The following is a 17,285-nucleotide window of genomic DNA, read 5'->3' on the forward strand; positions in this document are numbered from 1 at the left end:
ACTCCAGTTGCCCCATAGAGCCCTCAGGACCCCTCAGGATGCCCCACAGAGACCTCAAGACCCCCAAGGGTGCCCCCCAGAGACCTCAGTACCCCCCACGATACCACACAGAGACCCCAAGGCCCCCTATAACGACCTCAGGTCACCCCAACACTTCCCCCCACCCCCCACCCCCATCCCCTCCCCCACCCCCCATCCCCCTCCCCCATCACCCAGCCCGTGTGGGGAGGGCTCTGGGGCCGGGGGATGCTCAGGGGGGTGGTCCCGGGGCTGCTCAGGGGGGTGGTCCCGGGGCCAGGGGATGCTCAGGGGGGTGGTCCCAGGGCCAGGGGATGCTCAGGGGGGTGGTCCCGGGGCCGGGGGATGCTCGGGGGGTGGTCCCGGGGCCAGGGGATGCTCAGGGGGGTGGTCCCGGGTCCCGGGGATGCTCAGGGGGGGTGGTCCCGGGGCCAGGGGATGCTCAGGGGGGTGGTCCCGGGGCCAGGGGATGCTCAGGGGGGTGGTCCCGGGTCCCGGGGATGCTCAGGGGGGGTGGTCCCGGGGCCAGGGGATGCTCAGGGGGGGTGGTCCCGGGGTCAGGGGATGCTCAGGGGGGTGGTCCCGGGGCCGGGGGATGCTCAGGGGGGTGGTCCCGGGGCCAGGGGATGCTCAGGGGGGTGGTCCCGGGTCCCGGGGATGCTCAGGGGGGGTGGTCCCGGGGCCAGGGGATGCTCAGGGGGGTGGTCCCGGGGCCAGGGGATGCTCAGGGGGGTGGTCCCGGGTCCCGGGGATGCTCAGGGGGGGTGGTCCCGGGGCCAGGGGATGCTCAGGGGGGGTGGTCCCGGGGTCAGGGGATGCTCAGGGGGGTGGTCCCGGGGCCGGGGGATGCTCAGGGGGGTGGTCCCGGGGCCAGGGGATGCTCAGGGGGGGTGGTCCCGGGGCCAGGGGATGCTCAGGGGGGTGGTCCCGGGTCCCGGGGATGCTCAGGGGGGGTGGTCCCGGGGCCGGGAGATGCTCAGGGGGGTGGTCCCGGGGCCGGGGATGCTCAGGGGGGTGGTCCCGGGGTCAGGGGCTCCTCAGGGGGGTGGTCCCGGGGATGCTCAGGGGGGTGGTCCCGGGTCCCGGGGATGCTCAGGGGGGGTGGTCCCGGGGTCAGGGGCTGCTCAGGGGGGGTGGGGGAGGGGATGCTCAGGGGGGTGGTCCCGGGTCCCGGGGATGCTCAGGGGGGTGGTCCCGGGGCCGGGGGATGCTCAGGGGGCTGGTCCCGGGTCCCGGGGATGCTCAGGGGGGTGGTCCCGGGGCCGGGGGATGCTCAGGGGGGTGGTCCCGGGGTCAGGGGATGCTCAGGGGGGTGGTCCCGGGGATGCTCAGGGGGGCGGTCCCGGGTCCCGGGGATGCTCAGGGGGGGTGGTCCCGGGGCCAGGGGATGCTCAGGGGGGTGGTCCCGGGGCCAGGGGATGCTCAGGGGGGGTGGTCCCGGGTCCCGGGGATGCTCAGGGGGGTGGTCCCGGGGCCGGGGGATGCTCAGGGGGGTGGTCCCGGGGCCGGGGGATGCTCAGGGGGGTGGTCCCGGGGCCGGGGGATGCTCAGGGGGGTGGTCCCGGGGCCAGGGGCTCCTCAGGGGGGTGGTCCCGGGGCCGGGGGATGCTCAGGGGGGGTGGTCCCGGGGCCAGGGGATGCTCAGGGGGGTGGTCCCGGGGGATGCTCAGGGGGGGTGGTCCCGGGGATGCTCAGGGGGGTGGTCCCGGGGATGCTCAGGGGGGTGGTCCCGGGGCCAGGGGATGCTCAGGGGGGTGGTCCCGGGGCCGGGGGATGCTCAGGGGGGTGGTCCCGGGGCCGGGGGATGCTCGGGGGGTGGTCCCGGGGCCCGGGGATGCTCAGGGGGGGTGGTCCCGGGGCCGGGGGATGCTCAGGGGGGTGGTCCCGGGGCCGGGGGATGCTCAGGGGGGTGGTCCCGGGGCCGGGGATGCTCAGGGGGGGTGGTCCCGGGGCCGGGGGATGCTCAGGGGGGTGGTCCCGGGGCCGGGGGATGCTCAGGGGGGGTGGTCCCGGGGCCAGGGGATGCTCAGGGGGGGTGGTCCCGGGGCCGGGGGATGCTCAGGGGGGTGGTCCCGGGGCCGGGGGATGCTCAGGGGGGTGGTCCCGGGGCCGGGGATGCTCAGGGGGGTGGTCCCGGGGCCAGGGGATGCTCAGGGGGGGTGGTCCCGGGGCCGGGGGATGCTCAGGGGGGGTGGTCCCGGGGCCAGGGGATGCTCAGGGGGGTGGTCCCGGGGCCCGGGGATGCTCAGGGGGGTGGTCCCGGGTCCCGGGGATGCTCAGGGGGGTGGTCCCGGGGCCGGGGGATGCTCAGGGGGGTGGTCCCGGGGCCGGGGGATGCTCAGGGGGTGGTCCCGGGGATGCTCAGGGGGGTGGTCCCGGGGGCCGGGGGATGCTCAGGGGGGTGGTCCCGGGGTCAGGGGATGCTCAGGGGGGTGGTCCCGGGGCTGCTCAGGGGGGGTGGTCCCGGGGCCAGGGGATGCTCAGGGGGGTGGTCCCGGGGCCAGGGGATGCTCAGGGGGGTGGTCCCGGGGCCGGGGGATGCTCAGGGGGGGTGGTCCCGGGGCCAGGGGATGCTCAGGGGGGTGGTCCCGGGGCCAGGGGATGCTCAGGGGGGTGGTCCCGGGTCCCGGGGATGCTCAGGGGGGGTGGTCCCGGGGCCGCCCCCGGCACAGCCTCCAGGCGCCGCGGCAGATGAGGAGGAACCAGTAGAGCTGCGGCGCCAGGAGCGCGGCGGCGGCCGCGTTGTAGCTCGGGGGCAGCGCCCAGGGCACCCGCAGCAGCGGCAGCCCCCGCGCCCGCCCGTACGCCCAGTACAGGTACGGGAAGAGCAGCACCCGGCACAGCAGGAACGTCACCAGCAGCGCGGCCCCGTTGAGCTTGTGCAGAGCCGTGTGCTGCAGCTGCAGCTGCGGGAGGGGCCCGGGGACACGGTGGGGGGAGGCACGGGTGAGGTGGGAGAGGGGATGAGGGGATGGGGGGCACCCCACATCTCCCAGGGGTTGAGGGTCCAAGGGGTTGAGGGACACCCAACATCTGCCAGGGGTTCAGGGACCCATGGACACCCCACATCTCCCAGGGTTTGAGGGACAAGGGGTTGAGGGACAACCCAACATCTCCCAAGGCTTTGGAGGAGCCACCTCTCTCAGGGGTTGAGGAACCAAGGGGTTGAGGGACACCCAACATCTGCCAAGGGTGGGGAGGAGCCACATCTGACATGGGGTGAGAGACCAAGGGGGATGAGGGACCTATGGAGGAGCCACATCTACCAGGGGTTGAGGGACAAGGGGTTGAGGGACCTATGGACACCCCACATCTACCCAAGAGGTTGAGGAATCAAGGGGTTGAGGGACACCCAACATCTGCCAGGGGTTGGGAGGAGCCACATCTGCCATGGGGAGAGGGACAAGGGGGTTGAGGGACCTATGGAGGAGCCACATCTACCCAGGGGTTGAGGAATCAAGGGGTTGAGGGACCTATGGACACCCCACATCTCCCAGGGATTGAGGGACCAAAGGGTTGAGGGACACCCAACATCTGCCAGGGGTTCAGGGACCCATGGACACCCCACATCTCCCAGGGGTTGAGGGACAAGGGGTTGAGGGACAACCCAACATCTCCCAAGGCTTTGGAGGAGCCACCTCTCTCAGGGGTTGAGGAACCAAGGGGTTGAGGGACACCCAACATCTCCCAAGGGTGGGGAGGAGCCACATCTGACATGGGGTGAGAGACCAAGGGGGATGAGGGACCTATGGAGGAGCCACATCTACCAGGGGTTGAGGGACAAGGGGTTGAGGGACACCCAACATCTGCCAGGGGTTGGGAGGAGCCACATCTGCCATGGGGAGAGGGACAGGGGATGAGGGACCTATGGAGGAGCCACATCTACCCTGGGGTTGAGGGACAAGGGGTTGAGGGACCCCCAACATCTCCCAAGGGTGGGGAGGAGCCACATCTACACTGGGGTTGAGGGACCAAAGATTTGAGGGGCTCATGGACATCCCACATCTCCCAGGGGTTGAGGAACCTATGGAGGAGACACATCTGCCAGGGGTTGAGGGACAAAGGGCTGAGGGACACCCAACATCTGCCAGGGGTTTGGAGGAGCCACATCTACACTGGGGCTGAGGAACCAAAGGGTTGAGGGACACCCAACATCACTCAAGGGTGGGGAGGAGCCACATCTACTCAAAGTCGAGGGACAAAGGGGTTGAGGGACCTATGGACACCCAACATCTCCCAGGGGTTGAGGGACAAAGGGCTGAGGGACACCCAACATCTGCCAGGGGTGGGAGGAGCCACATCTGCCATGGGGTGAGAGACCAAGGGGGATGAGGGACCTATGGAGGAGCCACATCTGCCCTGGGGAGAGGGACAAGGAGTTGAGGGACACCCAACATCTGCCAGGGGTGGGGAGGAGCCACATCTGACATGGGGTTGAAGGAACAAGGGGATGAGGGACCTATGGAGGAGCCACATCTACCAGGGGGTGAGGGACAAGGGGTTGAGGGACCCCCAACATCTGCCAGGGGTTGGGAGGAGCCACATCTACACAGGGGTTGAGGAACCAATGGGTTGAGGGACACCCAACATCTCCCAGGGGTGAGGAGGAGCCACATCTACACTGGGGTGAGGGGCAAGGGGATGAGGGACCTATGGAGGAGCCACATCTACCAGGGGGTGAGGGACAAGGGGTTGAGGGACCCCCAACATCTCCCAAGGGTGGGGAGGAGCCACATCTACACTGGGGAGAGGGACAAGGGGATGAGGGACCTCTGGACACCCCACATCTACCCAAGAGGTTGAGGAACCAAGGGGTTGAGGGACACCCAACATCACCCAAGGGTGGGGAGGAGCCACATCTGCCATGGGGTTGAAGGAACAAGGGGTTGAGGGACCTATGGAGGAGCCACATCTACCAGGGGTTGAGGGACAAGGGGTTGAGGGACACCCAACATCTGCCAGGGGTGGGGAGGAGGCACATCTACTCAAAGGTTGAGGGACAAGGGGTTGAGGGACCTATGGACACCCAACATCTACCCAAGAGGTTGAGGGACAAAGGGGTTGAGGGACACCCAACATCTGCCAGGGGTTTGGAGGAGCCACATCTGCCATGGGGTGAGAGACCAAGGGGGATGAGGGACCTATGGACACCCCACATCTACCCAAGAGGTTGAGGAACCAAAGGGTTGAGGGACCTATGGACACCCAACATCTCCCAGTGATTGAGGGACCAAAGGCTTGAGGGACCCCCAACATCTCCCAGTGATTGAGGGACCAAAGGCTTGAGGGACCCCCAACATCTCCCAAGGCTTTGGAGGAGCCACATCTACCAGGGGTTGAGGGACCAAAGGCTTGAGGGACCCCCAACATCTCCCAGGGGTTTGGAGGAGCCACATCTACCAGGGGTTGAGGGACCAAGGGGTTGAGGGTGCCCCAACATCTCCCAGGGGTGTGCAGGAGCCACATCTCCCAGGGGTTGTTGGCCCAAGGGTTGGGGCCCCCCCTGGACCCTCCCAGGCCCCCCCAGGCTGGGGCTCACCAGGATGAGAACCTTGCCCAGGCAGACGAAGGGGGTGCTGAGCTCGGCCATCAGGAGACACCCCAAGAAGAAATCGCCCTTGCCCTGGCGCCACAGCTGAGGGGACACGGGGGGGACACGGGGGGGGACACGGGGGGGACACGGGGGGGGACACGGGGGGGACACTGAGGTCACCAAGAGGCCTGGAGAAGCTCCTGGAGCTCCTGGAGCTGTGGTGGGACCCCATGGGCACGTCCCAGCCTGGGGGTGGCAGCGAGACGCTGGGGCCCGCCAGACTCAGCCTGGGGAGCTCAGAGGGTCCCCAAAGGGTCCCCAAAGCCATCCTGGTGGCCCCAAGGTGTCCCCAAACACATCCTGGTGGTCCCAAAGGGTCCCCAAACACATCCAAGTGTCCCCAAGGTGTCCCCAAACCCATCCAGGTGTCCCCAAATCCATCCTGGTGGCCCCAAAGGGTCCCCAAACCCATCCAAGTGTCCCCAAACCCCATCCAGGTGTCCCCAAGTTGTCCCCAACCCATCCAGATGTCCCAAAACCCATCCAGGTGTCCCCAAAGGGTCCCCAAACCCATCCTACTGTCCCCAAGGTGTCCCCAAAGTGTCCCCAGCCCCCTCCCCACACCCCCAAGGTGTCCCCAAACCCATCCTGGTGGCCCCAAGGTGTCCCCAAACCCAACCTGGTGGCCCCAAACCCACCCTGATGGCCCCAAAGGGTCCCCAAAGCCATCCTGGTGGCCCCAAAGTGTCCCCAAACCCATCCTGGTGGCCCCAAACCCATCCTGGTGGCCCCAAACCCATCCTGATGGCCCCAAATGGTCCCCAAACCCATCTTGCTGTCCCCAAGGTGTCTCCAAGGTGTCCCCAGCCCCCTCCCCACACCCCCAAGGTGTCCCCAAACCCATCCAGGTGTCCCCAAAGTGTTCCCAAACCCATCCAGATGTCCCCAAGGTGTCCCCAAACCCATCCAGATGTCCCCAAAGGGTCCTCAAATCCATCCAGGTGTCCCCAAGGTGTCCCCAAGGTGACCTCATCTCCCCAAGGTGTCCTCAAACCCAACCTGGTGTCCCCAAGGTGTCCCCAAATCCATCCATGTGTCCCCAAGGTGTCCCCAAACCCATCCAGGTGTCCCCAAGGTGTCCCCAAACTCATCCACATGTCCCCAAAGGGTCCCCAAACCCATCCAGGTGTCCCCAAACCCATCCTGGTGTCCCCAAAGGGTCCCCAAACCCATCCAGATGTACCCAAGATGTCCCCAAAGTGTCCCCAAACCCAACCTGGTGTCCCCAAGGTGTCCCCAAACCCATCTAAATGTCCCCAAAGTGTTCCCAAACCCATCCAGGTGTCCCCAAGGTGTCCCCAAACCCATCCAGATGTCCCCAAACTCATCCAGATGTCCCCAAGGTGTCCCCAAACCCATCCTGGTGGTCCCAAAGGGTCCCCAAACATATCCTGCTGTCCCCAAGGTGTCCCCAAACCCATCCTGGTGGCCCCAAAGGGTCCCCAAACCCATCCTGCTGTCCCCAAGGTGTCCCCAAAGTGTCCCCAGTCCCCTCCCCACACCCCCAAGGTGTCCCCAAACCCATCCAGGTGTCCCCAAAGGGTCCTCAAATCCATCCAGATGTCCCCAAACCCATCCAGGTGTCCCCAAAGGGTCCTCAAACACATCCAGATGTCTCCAAGGTGTCCCCAAGGTGGCCTCATGTCCCCAAATCCATCCAATATCCCCAAGGTGTCCCCAAACCCATCCAGATATCCCCAAAGTGTCCCCAAAATGTCCCCAAACCCAACGTGGTGTCCCCAAGGTGTCCCCAAACCCATCCAGCTGTCCTCAAATTGTCCCCAAACTCATCCAGATGTCCCCAAGGTATCCCCAGCCCCATCCTCATGCCCCCAAAGTGTCCCCAAGGTGTCTCCAACGTGTCCCCAAACTCATCCTGGTGTCCCCAAAGTGTCCTCAAACCCATCCTGGTGTCCCCAAGATGTCCTCAACCCCCTCCCCATGTCCCCAATATGTCCCCATCCCCATCCAGATGTCCCCAAGGTGTCCCCAAACCCAACCTGGTGTCCCCAAGGTGTCCCCAAACCCATCTAAATGTCCCCAAGGTGTCCCCAAACCCATCCAGGTGTCCCCAAACCCCATCCAGCTGTCCCCAAGGTGTCCCCACTGCCTCCCCATGTCCCCAGAGTGTCCCCAAACCCATCCAGGTGTCCCCAAGGTGTCCCCAAGGTGGCCTCATGTCCCCAAAGTGTCCTCAAACCCAACCTGGTGTCCCCAAAGTGTCCCCAAACCCACCCAGATGTCCCCAAAGTGTCCCCAGCCCCATCCAGGTGTCCCCAAACTCATCCAGATGTCCCCAAGGTGTCTCCAAACCCATCCAGCTGTCCTCAGAGTGTCCCCAAACCCATCCTGGTGGCCCCAAAGGGTGCCCAAACCCATCCAAGTGTCCCCAAGGTGTCCCCAAACTCATCCAGGTGTCCCAAAAGTCATCCTGGTGTCCCCAAACCCCATCCTTGTGTCCCCAAAGTGTCCCCAAACCCATCCAGGTGTCCCCAAACCCATCCAGGTGTCCCCAAGGTGTCCCCAATGCCTCCCCATGTCCCCATAGGGTCTCCAAACCCATCCAAGTGTCCCCAAAGTGTCCCCAAACCCAACCTGGTGTCCCCAAAGTGTCCCCAAACCCATCCAAGTGTCCCCAAGGTGTCCCCAAGGTGTCCCCAAACCCATCCAGCTGTCCCCAAACCCATCCAGATGTCCCCAAGGTATCCCCAGCCCCATCCTCATGTCCCCAAAGTGTCTCCAAGGTGTCCCCAAACCCCATCCAGGTGTCCCCAAGGTGTCCCCAAACCCATCTAAATGTCCTCAAAGTGTCCCCAAACCCCATCCAGTTTTCCCCAGGTGTCCCCAAACCCCATCCAAGTGTCCCCAAACCCATCTAAATGTCCCCAAAGTGTCCCCAAACCCATCTAAATGTCCCCAAAGTGTCCCCAAACCCATCCAGGTGTCCCCAAAATGTCCCCAGCCCCATCCAGGTGTCCCCAAACCCATCTAAATGTCCCCAAAATGTCCCCAGCCCCATCCAGGTGTCCCCAAACTCATCCAGATGTCCCCAAGGTGTCTCCAAACCCATCCAGCTGTCCTCAGAGTGTCCCCAAGCCCATCCTGGTGTCCCCAAAGGGTCCCCAAACCCATCCAGGTGCCCCCAAACCCATCCAGGTGTCCCCAAAATGTCCCCAAACCCATCCAAGTGTCCCCAAACTCATCCAGGTGTCCCAAAAGTCATCCTGGTGTCCCCAAACCCCATCCTGGTGTCCCCAAAGTGTCCCCAAACCCATCCTGGTGTCCCCAAACCCCATCCAGGTGTCCCCAAAGTGTCCCCAAACCCATCCTGGTGTCCCCAAACCCCATCCAGGTGTCCCCAAAGTGTCCCCAAACCCATCCTGGTGTCCCCAAACCCCATCCTGGTGTCCCCAAAGTGTCCCCAAACCCATCCTGGTGTCCCCAAACCCCATCCAGGTGTCCCCAAAGTGTCCCCAAACCCATCCTGGTGTCCCCAAACCCCATCCAGGTGTCCCCAAAGTGTCCCCAAACCCATCCTGGTGTCCCCAAACCCCATCCAGGTGTCCCCAAAGTGTCCCCAAACCCATCCTGGTGTCCCCAAACCCCATCCAGGTGTCCCCAAAGTGTCCCCAAACCCATCCTGGTGTCCCCAAACCCCATCCAGGTGTCCCCAAAGTGTCCCCAAACCAATCCAGGTGTCCCCAAACCCCATCCAGGTGTCCCCAAAGTGTCCCCAAACCCATCCTGGTGTCCCCAAACCCCATCCAGGTGTCCCCAAAGTGTCCCCAAACCCATCCTGGTGTCCCCAAACCCCATCCAGGTGTCCCCAAAGTGTCCCCAAACCCATCCTGGTGTCCCCAAACCCCATCCAGGTGTCCCCAAAGTGTCCCCAAACCCATCCTGGTGTCCCCAAACCCCATCCAGGTGTCCCCAAAGTGTCCCCAAACCCATCCTGGTGTCCCCAAACCCCATCCAGGTGTCCCCAAAGTGTCCCCAAACCCATCCTGGTGTCCCCAAACCCCATCCAGGTGTCCCCAAAGTGTCCCCAAACCCCATCCTGGTGTCCCCAAAGTGTCCCCAAACCCATCCAGGTGTCCCCAAACCCCATCCAGGTGTCCCCAAAGTGTCCCCAAACCCATCCAGGTGTCCCCAAACCCCATCCAGGTGTCCCCAAAGTGTCCCCAAACCCATCCTGGTGTCCCCAAACCCCATCCAGGTGTCCCCAAAGTGTCCCCAAACCCATCCTGGTGTCCCCAAACCCCATCCAGGTGTCCCCAAAGTGTCCCCAAACCCATCCTGGTGTCCCCAAACCCCATCCAGGTGTCCCCAAAGTGTCCCCAAACCCCATCCAGGTGTCCCCAAAGTGTCCCCAAACCCCATCCAGGTGTCCCCAGAGTGTCCCCAACCCCCTCCCCCCCTCCCAGCGTGCCCAGTTCCCCCTCTCACGGTGGCCACGGGGAAGCAGACCAGCACCATGGCGGCGTGGTGCAGCACCATGAGCAGGTCCCGCCGCAGGAAGGCGCCAGCAGAGGCCGCCAGAGCCGGGGCCGGAGCCGCCTCGTGGCCCTTGAGCCGCCCCCGGTGCCGGTGGCACAGGAACATGGCGTAGACGTCGTAGATGAAGTAGGGGACGGCGAACTCGGGGTACACCCCGGCCAGCCAGTGCCTGGGGAGGGGAGGGGCAGGCAGGGCAAGGGCGTGAAAGGTGCTGGGGACCCCAAACTGGGGGTGCCAAGAGCTGGAGAAGCTCTGGAGAACCCAACTTGGGGCATCCAAGAACCCAACTAGGGACACTCAACAGCTCAAGGTCTTAGGGGGACCCCAAACTGGGGATCCAGGAGGTCCAAGACCCCAACTGGGGGGACTAAAGAGCTCAAGGACTTTGGGGGGGTTCAATTTGGGGGTTCAAGGTGTTTTGGGATCTTGGGGGACACCAGTTTGGGGGGATCCAGGAGTTGGAGAAGCTCTGGAGAACCCAACTTGGGCCATTCAGGAGCCCCAAGACCCAACTGGGGACACTCAAGAGACCAAGGTCTTGGGGAGACCCCAAACTGGGGATCCAGGAGGTCCAAGAACCCAACTGGGGACACTCAAGAGACCAAGGTCTTGGGGAGACCCCAAACTGGGGACCCAGGAGGTCCAAGAACCCAACTGGGGACACTCAAGAGCTCAAGGACTTGGGGGGACCCCAAACTGGGGGATCCAGGAGGTCCAAGACCCCAACTGGGGGGACTCAGGAGCTCAAGGGACTTTGGGGACCCCCAACTTGGGGTACCCAGCATGAAGTAGGGGATGGCAAACTCGGGGTACACCCCGGCCAGCCAGTGCCTGGGGAGGGGAGGGGCAGGCAGGGCAAGGGCGTGAAAGGTGCTGGGGACCCCAAACTGGGGGTGCCAAGAGCTGGAGAAGCTCTGGAGAACCCAACTTGGGGCATCCAAGAGGTCCAAGAACCCAACTGGGGACACTCAAGAGCTCAAGGACTTTGGGGAGAAACCAACTGGGGACACTCAAGAGCTCAAGGTCTTGGGGGGACCCCAAACTGGGAATCCAGGAGGTCCAAGACCCAAACTGGGGGGACTCAGGAGCTCAGGGAACTTTTGGGGACCCCAATTTGGGGGATCCAGGAGTTGCTCTGGACAACCCAACTTGGAAGATTCAGGAGGTCCAAGACCCCAACTGGGGACACTCAAGAGCTCAAGGACTTTGGGGGGGTTCAATTTGGGGGTTCAAGGTGTTTTGGGATCTTGGGGGGCCCCAATTTGGGGGATCCAGGAGTTGGAGAAGCTCTGGAGAACCCAACTTGGAGGATCCAGGAGCCCCAAGACCCCAACTGGGGGGACTCAACAGCTCAAGGACTTGGGGGGACCCCAAACTAGGGAATCCAGGAGGTCCAAGAACCCAACTGGGGGGACTCAAGAGCTCAAGGACTTCGGGGAGGTTCAATTTGGGGGTTCCAGGAGTTTGGGGATCTTGGGGGACACCAGTTTGGGGGGATCCAGGAGTGGGAGAAGCTCTGGAGAACCCAACTTGGGGCATCCAGGAGCCCCAAGAACCCAACTGGGGACAGTCAAGAGCTCAAGGTCTTGGGGGAACCCCAAACTGGGGATCCAGGAGGTCCAAGACCCCAACTGGGGGGACTCAGGAGCTCAGGGGACTTTGGGGGGCCCCAATTTGGGGGATCCAGGAGTTGGAGAAGCTCTGGAGAACCCAACTTGGGGCATCCAAGAGGTCCAAGACCCCAACTTGGGACAGTCAAGAGCCCAAGGACTTGGGGGGACCCCAAACTGGGGATCCAGGAGGTCCAAGACCCCAACTGGGGGGACTCATGAGCCTCAATTTGGGGTCCCCATGGACCCAGAAACCCCTAAAAGACCCTGATCCATGGACCCCAGGACTTTGGGGACACCTCAGGACCCCAAATGTGGGGGCCTATGACCCTGGGGACCCTTGAGACCCCCAATTTGGGGTCCCCATGGACTCTGAGACCCCCAAAGACCCCAAGCTGAAGACCCCAGACCCTCAGTTTGGGGCTCCCAGGACTCCCAAGACCCCAACTGGGGACACCCAGGACTTTGGGGACCCCTCAGGACCCCAATTTGGGGTCTCCAGAGACCCAGAGACCCCCAAAAGACCCCAAGCTGAAGACCCCAGGACTTTGGGGACCCCTCAGGACCCCAAGTAGGGGGACCCAGGAGCTTGGGGACCCCTCAAGACCCCCAATTTGGGGTCAACATGGACTCAGAGACCCCCAAAGACCCCAAGCTGAAGACCCCAGACTCCCAGTTTGGGGCTCCCAGGACTCCCAAGACCCCAACTGGGGACACCCAGGACTTTGGGGACCCCTCAGGACCCCAATTTGGGGTCTCCAGAGACCCAGAGACCCCCAAAAGACCCCAAGCTGAAGACCCCAGGACTTTGGGGACCCCTCAGGACCCCAAGTAGGGGGACCCAGGAGCTTGGGGACCCCTCAAGACCCCCAATTTGGGGTCAACATGGACTCAGAGACCCCCAAAGACCCCAAGCTGAAGACCCCAGACCCCCAATTTGGGGCTCCCAGGACTCCCAAGACCCCAACTGGGGACACCCAGGACTTTGGGGACCCCTCAGGACCCCAATTTGGGGTCTCCAGAGACCCAGAGACCCCCAAAAGACCCCAAGCTGAAGACCCCAGGACTTTGGGGACCCCTCAGGACCCCAAGTAGGGGGACCCAGGAGCTTGGGGACCCCTCAAGACCCCCAATTTGGGGTCAACATGGACTCAGAGACCCCCAAAGACCCCAAGCTGAAGACCCCAGACTCCCAGTTTGGGGCTCCCAGGACTCCCAAGACCCCAACTGGGGACACCCAGGACTTTGGGGACCCCTCAAGACCCCAACTGGGGACATCCAGGACTTTGGGGACCCCTCAGGACCTCAATTTGGGGTCTCCAGAGACCCAGAGACCCCCAAATTCCCCAAGTTGAAGACCCCAGGACTTTGGGGACCCCTCAGGACCCTCAATTTGGGGTCCCCATGGACCAAGAGACCCCCAAATACCCCAGGCAGAGGACCCCAGGACTTTGGGGACCCCTCAGGAGCCCCAATTTGGGGTCTGAGGGATCTGTGGGTGCCACCTGCCCCTCCCCCCCCCATCCCCCTCCCCCCTCCCCTCCCCCCCAGGTTAATCCTGGCTGAGCCCCTGAGCAGCTGCTGCCCCTTAATCCCACCCCAGGGGGGGCTCAGGGCTGGTTTGGGGGGGTCAGAGGGGGCTCAGGGCTGATTTGGGGGGGTTAAGGCTGATCTAGGGGGGTCAGAGGGGGCTCAGGTCTGGTTTGGGGGGGGTCAGAGGCTGAATTGGGGGGGTCAGAGGCTGATTTGGGGGGTCAGAGGGGGCTCAGGGCTGGTTTGGGGGGTCACAGGGGTCCGGGGCTGCTTTGGGGGGGCTCAGGGGGTCCGAGGCTGGTTTGGGGCTGGTTTGGGGTGTCTCAGGGTGCCTCAGGGGCTGTTTTGGGCTGGTTTGGGGGGTCTCAGGGGCTCTGGGATTGGTTTGGGGGGGTCTCAGGGGCCGTTTTGGGGGCTCCGGGAGCTGTCCAGTGCTGAACCACGTGGGGGGCGGGGGGGGGCTCAGGGGTCCAGGACTGGTTTGGGGGGTCTCAGGGGGGTCTCAGGGGCTGTTTTGAGGCTGTTTTGGGGGTCTCAGGGGCCGTTTTGGGGGCGCCAGGAGCTGTCCAGTGCTGAACTGCGTGGGGGGGGGCTCAGGGGTCTGGGGCTCATTTGGGGGGTCTCAGGGGTCTGGGACTGGTTTGGGGGGTCTCAGGGGTTCGGGGCTTGTTTGGGGGGGGTCTCATGGGCTCTGGGGCTGTTTTGGGGGGTCTCAGGGGCTGTTTTGGGGCGCCGGGAGCTGTCCAGTGCTGAACCGCGTGGGGGGGCAGGGGGAGCTCAGGGGTCTGGGGCTCGTTTGGGGGGTCTCAGGGATCTGGGACTGGTTTGGGTGGGTCTCAGGGGTCCAGGGCTGATTTGGGTGGGTCTCAGGGGTGTCTCAGGGGCTGTTTTGGGGGGTCTCAGGGGCTGTTTTGGGGCTGTTTTGGGGGCGCCGGGAGCTGTCCAGTGCTGAACCACGTGGGGGGCGGGGGGGGCTCAGGGGTCCGAGGCTGGTTTGGGGGGTCTCGGGGGGTTCTGGAGCTGGTTTGGGGGGGTTCTCAGGGGTTCGGGGCTTGTTTGGGGGGGGGTCTCATGGGCTCTGGGGCTGTTTTGGGGGTCTCAGGGCTGTTTTTGAGGCTGTTTTTGGGGTCTCAGGGGCTGTTTTGGGGGCACCGGGAGCTGTCCAGTGCTGAACTGCGGGGGGGGCGGGGGGGGGGGCTCAGGGGTCCGAGGCTGGTTTGGGGGGGTCTCGGGGGCTCTGAAGTTGATTTGGGGGGGTCTCGGGGGGTCTCAGGGACTGTTTTGGGGCTGTTTTGGGGGCTCCGGAGCTGTCCAGTGCTGAACCGCGTGGGGGGGGCCAGGGGGAGCTCAGGGGTCTGGGGCTCGTTTGGGGGGTCTCAGGGGCTCTGAGGCTGATTTGCGGGGTCTCAGGGGGTCTCAGGGGCTGTTTGGAGTTCGTTTGGGGGGGCTCAGGGGTCTGGGGCTGGTTTGCGGGGTCTCAGGGGCTCTGAGGCTGATTTGAGGGTCTCAGGGGGGTCTCAGGGGCTGTTTTGGGGCTGTTTTGGGGGGTCTCAGGGGCTGTTTGGGGCTGTTTTAGGGGGTCTCAGGGGCTGTTTGGAGTTCGTTTGGGGGGGGCTCAGGGGTCTGGGACTGGTTTGCGGGGTCTCAGGGGCTCTGAGGCTGATTTGGGGGGGTCTAGAGGGGTCTCAGGGGCTGTTTTGGGGCTGTTTTTTGGGGTCTCAGGGGCTGTTTTGGGGGGCTCCGGGAGCTGTCCAGTGCTGAACCGCGTGGGGGGGGGCTCAGGGGTCTGGGCTCATTTGGGGGGTCTCAGGGGTCTGGGACTGGTTTGGGGGGTCTCAGGGGTCCAGGGCTGGTTTGGGGGGGTCTCCAGGGGGGGTCTCAGGGGCTGTTTTGAGGCTGTTTTTGGGGTTTCAGGGGCCGTTTTGGGGGCTCCGGAGCTGTCCAGTGCTGAATCGCGTGGGGGGGCAGGGGAGACTCAGGGGTCTGGGGCTCGTTTGGGGGGTCTCAGGGGTCTGGGGACTGGTTTGGGGGGTCTCAGGGGTCCAGGGCTGGTTTGGGGTTCTCAGGGGGGTCTCAAGGGCTGTTTGGGGCTGTTTTGGGGGGTCTCAGGGGATGTTTTGGGGCTGTTTTGGGGGTCTCAGGGGCTGTTTTTGGGGACTCCGGAGCTGTCCAGTGCTGAACCACGTGGGGGGGGCAGGGGGAGCTCAGGGTGTCTGGGGCTCGTTTGGGGGGTCTCAGAGGGGTCTCAAGGGCTGTTTTGGGGCTGTTTTGGGGGTCTCAGGGGCTGTTTTGGTGGGCTCCGGGAGCTGTCCAGTGCTGAACCGGTTGGGGGGGGCGGGAGCTGTCCAGTGCTGAACCGCGCGAGGGCGACTCCGGGGGGGTTTTGGGGGGGTTTTGGGGGGGTTTGGGGGGGAGGTCGCTTTTGGGAGGGGTGATCGCGGGGCTGGGGGGGGTTTGGGGGGCCGAGGGGGAGGGGAGGGGGGACACTCACTGGTCGTCGATGACGTGGTGACAACGAGGAGGAGATGATGTAGCCGGCCGTGGAGGCCATCGCTGCCTGCACCGAGGGACACCAGCCTGGGGGGGCACGGGGGGGACGGGGGCACATGGGGGGACATGGAGGGGACATGGGGGGCACAGAGGACATGGGGGGGACATGGGGGGCACAGGGGACATGGGGGGTCACAGGGGACATGGGGGGGACATGGGACATGGAGGGGACATGGGGGGCACAGGGGACATGGGGGGGACATGGGGGTCACAGGGGACATGGGGGGACATGGGGGGAACATGGAGGGGACATGGAACACGAGTGGGACATGGAGGGGACATGGAGGGGACATGGAGGGTCACAGGGGACATGGGGGGACATGGGACATGGGGAGGGGACACAGGGGACATGGGGGGGACATGGGGGGACATGGGGGACATGGAGGGGACATGGGGGTCACAGAGGACATGGGGGGGGACATGGGGGACATGGGACACGGAGGGGACATGGGGGGGACATGGGGGGGCACGGGGGGGACGGGGGGGCACATGGAGGGGGACATGGAGGGGACATGGGGGGTCACAGAGGACATGGGGGGACATGGGGGGGACATGGGACACGGAGGGACATGGAGGGGACATGGGGGGTCACAGGGGACATGGGGGGGACATGGGGGACATGGGGGACATGGAGGGGACATGGGGGTCACAGAGGACATGGGGGGGACATGGGGGGGACATGGGACACGGAGGGACATGGGGGACATGGGGGGGCACGGGGGGACGGGGGGGCACATGGAGGGGACATGGAGGGGGACATGGGGGGGGACATGGGGGGGACATGGAACATGAGGGGGACATGGGGGGGACATGGGGGGACATGGGGGGGTCACAGAGGACATGGAGGGACATGGGGGGACATGGGACATGGAGGGGACATGGAGGGGACATGGGGGGGTCACAGAGGACATGAGGGGGACATGGGGGGTCACAGGGGGACATGGAGGGGACATGGGGGGTACATGGGGGGACATGAGGTGTCACAGGGGACATGGGGGGGACATGGGGGGACATGAGGGGTCACGGGGGACATGGGGGACATGGAACATGAGGGGGACATGGGGGGGACATGAGGGGTCACAGGGGACATGGGGGGACATTGAGAGGACATGGGGAGGACATGGGGGGACATGAGGGGTCACAGGGGACATGGGGGGACATGAGGGGGATATGGGGGGACATGAGGGGTCACAGGGGACATGGGGGGGACATGGGGGGACATGGGGGGCACAGGGGACACGGGGGGACATGGGACATGGAGGGACATGGGGGGACATGGGGGGGGTACATAGGGGGACATGGAACATGAGGGGGACATGGGGGGCACAGGGGACATGGGGGGACATGGAGGAGACATTGAGGGGACATGGAGGAGACATTGAGGGGACATGGGGGGCACATGGGGAGGGACATGGGGGCACAGGGTCCGTGTGTCCCCCCCATGTCCCTGTGTCCCTCCGTGTCCATGTGTCCCCCCATGTCCA

The 17,285-nt window shown here is 64.6% G+C and overlaps 1 protein-coding gene across 1 annotated transcript; it reads right to left on the reverse strand.

Annotated features, from left to right (window-relative positions):
- Positions 1–2,654: 2,654 nt before the first annotated feature.
- On the reverse strand, positions 2,655–15,811 carry LOC133629123 (ceramide synthase-like). Its single transcript, XM_062019794.1, is given in 5 exon segments — positions 2,655–2,924; positions 5,558–5,653; positions 10,058–10,277; positions 15,743–15,765; positions 15,767–15,811. Coding segments are annotated over 5 exon segments (645 nt in total). The 5' UTR covers positions 15,803–15,811.
- Between the last annotated feature and the right edge of the window lie 1,474 nt (positions 15,812–17,285).

The sequence above is a fragment of the Colius striatus genome, unplaced genomic scaffold (assembly GCF_028858725.1).
Source record: "Colius striatus isolate bColStr4 unplaced genomic scaffold, bColStr4.1.hap1 scaffold_170, whole genome shotgun sequence".
NCBI classification, from domain to species: Eukaryota; Metazoa; Chordata; class Aves; order Coliiformes; family Coliidae; genus Colius; species Colius striatus.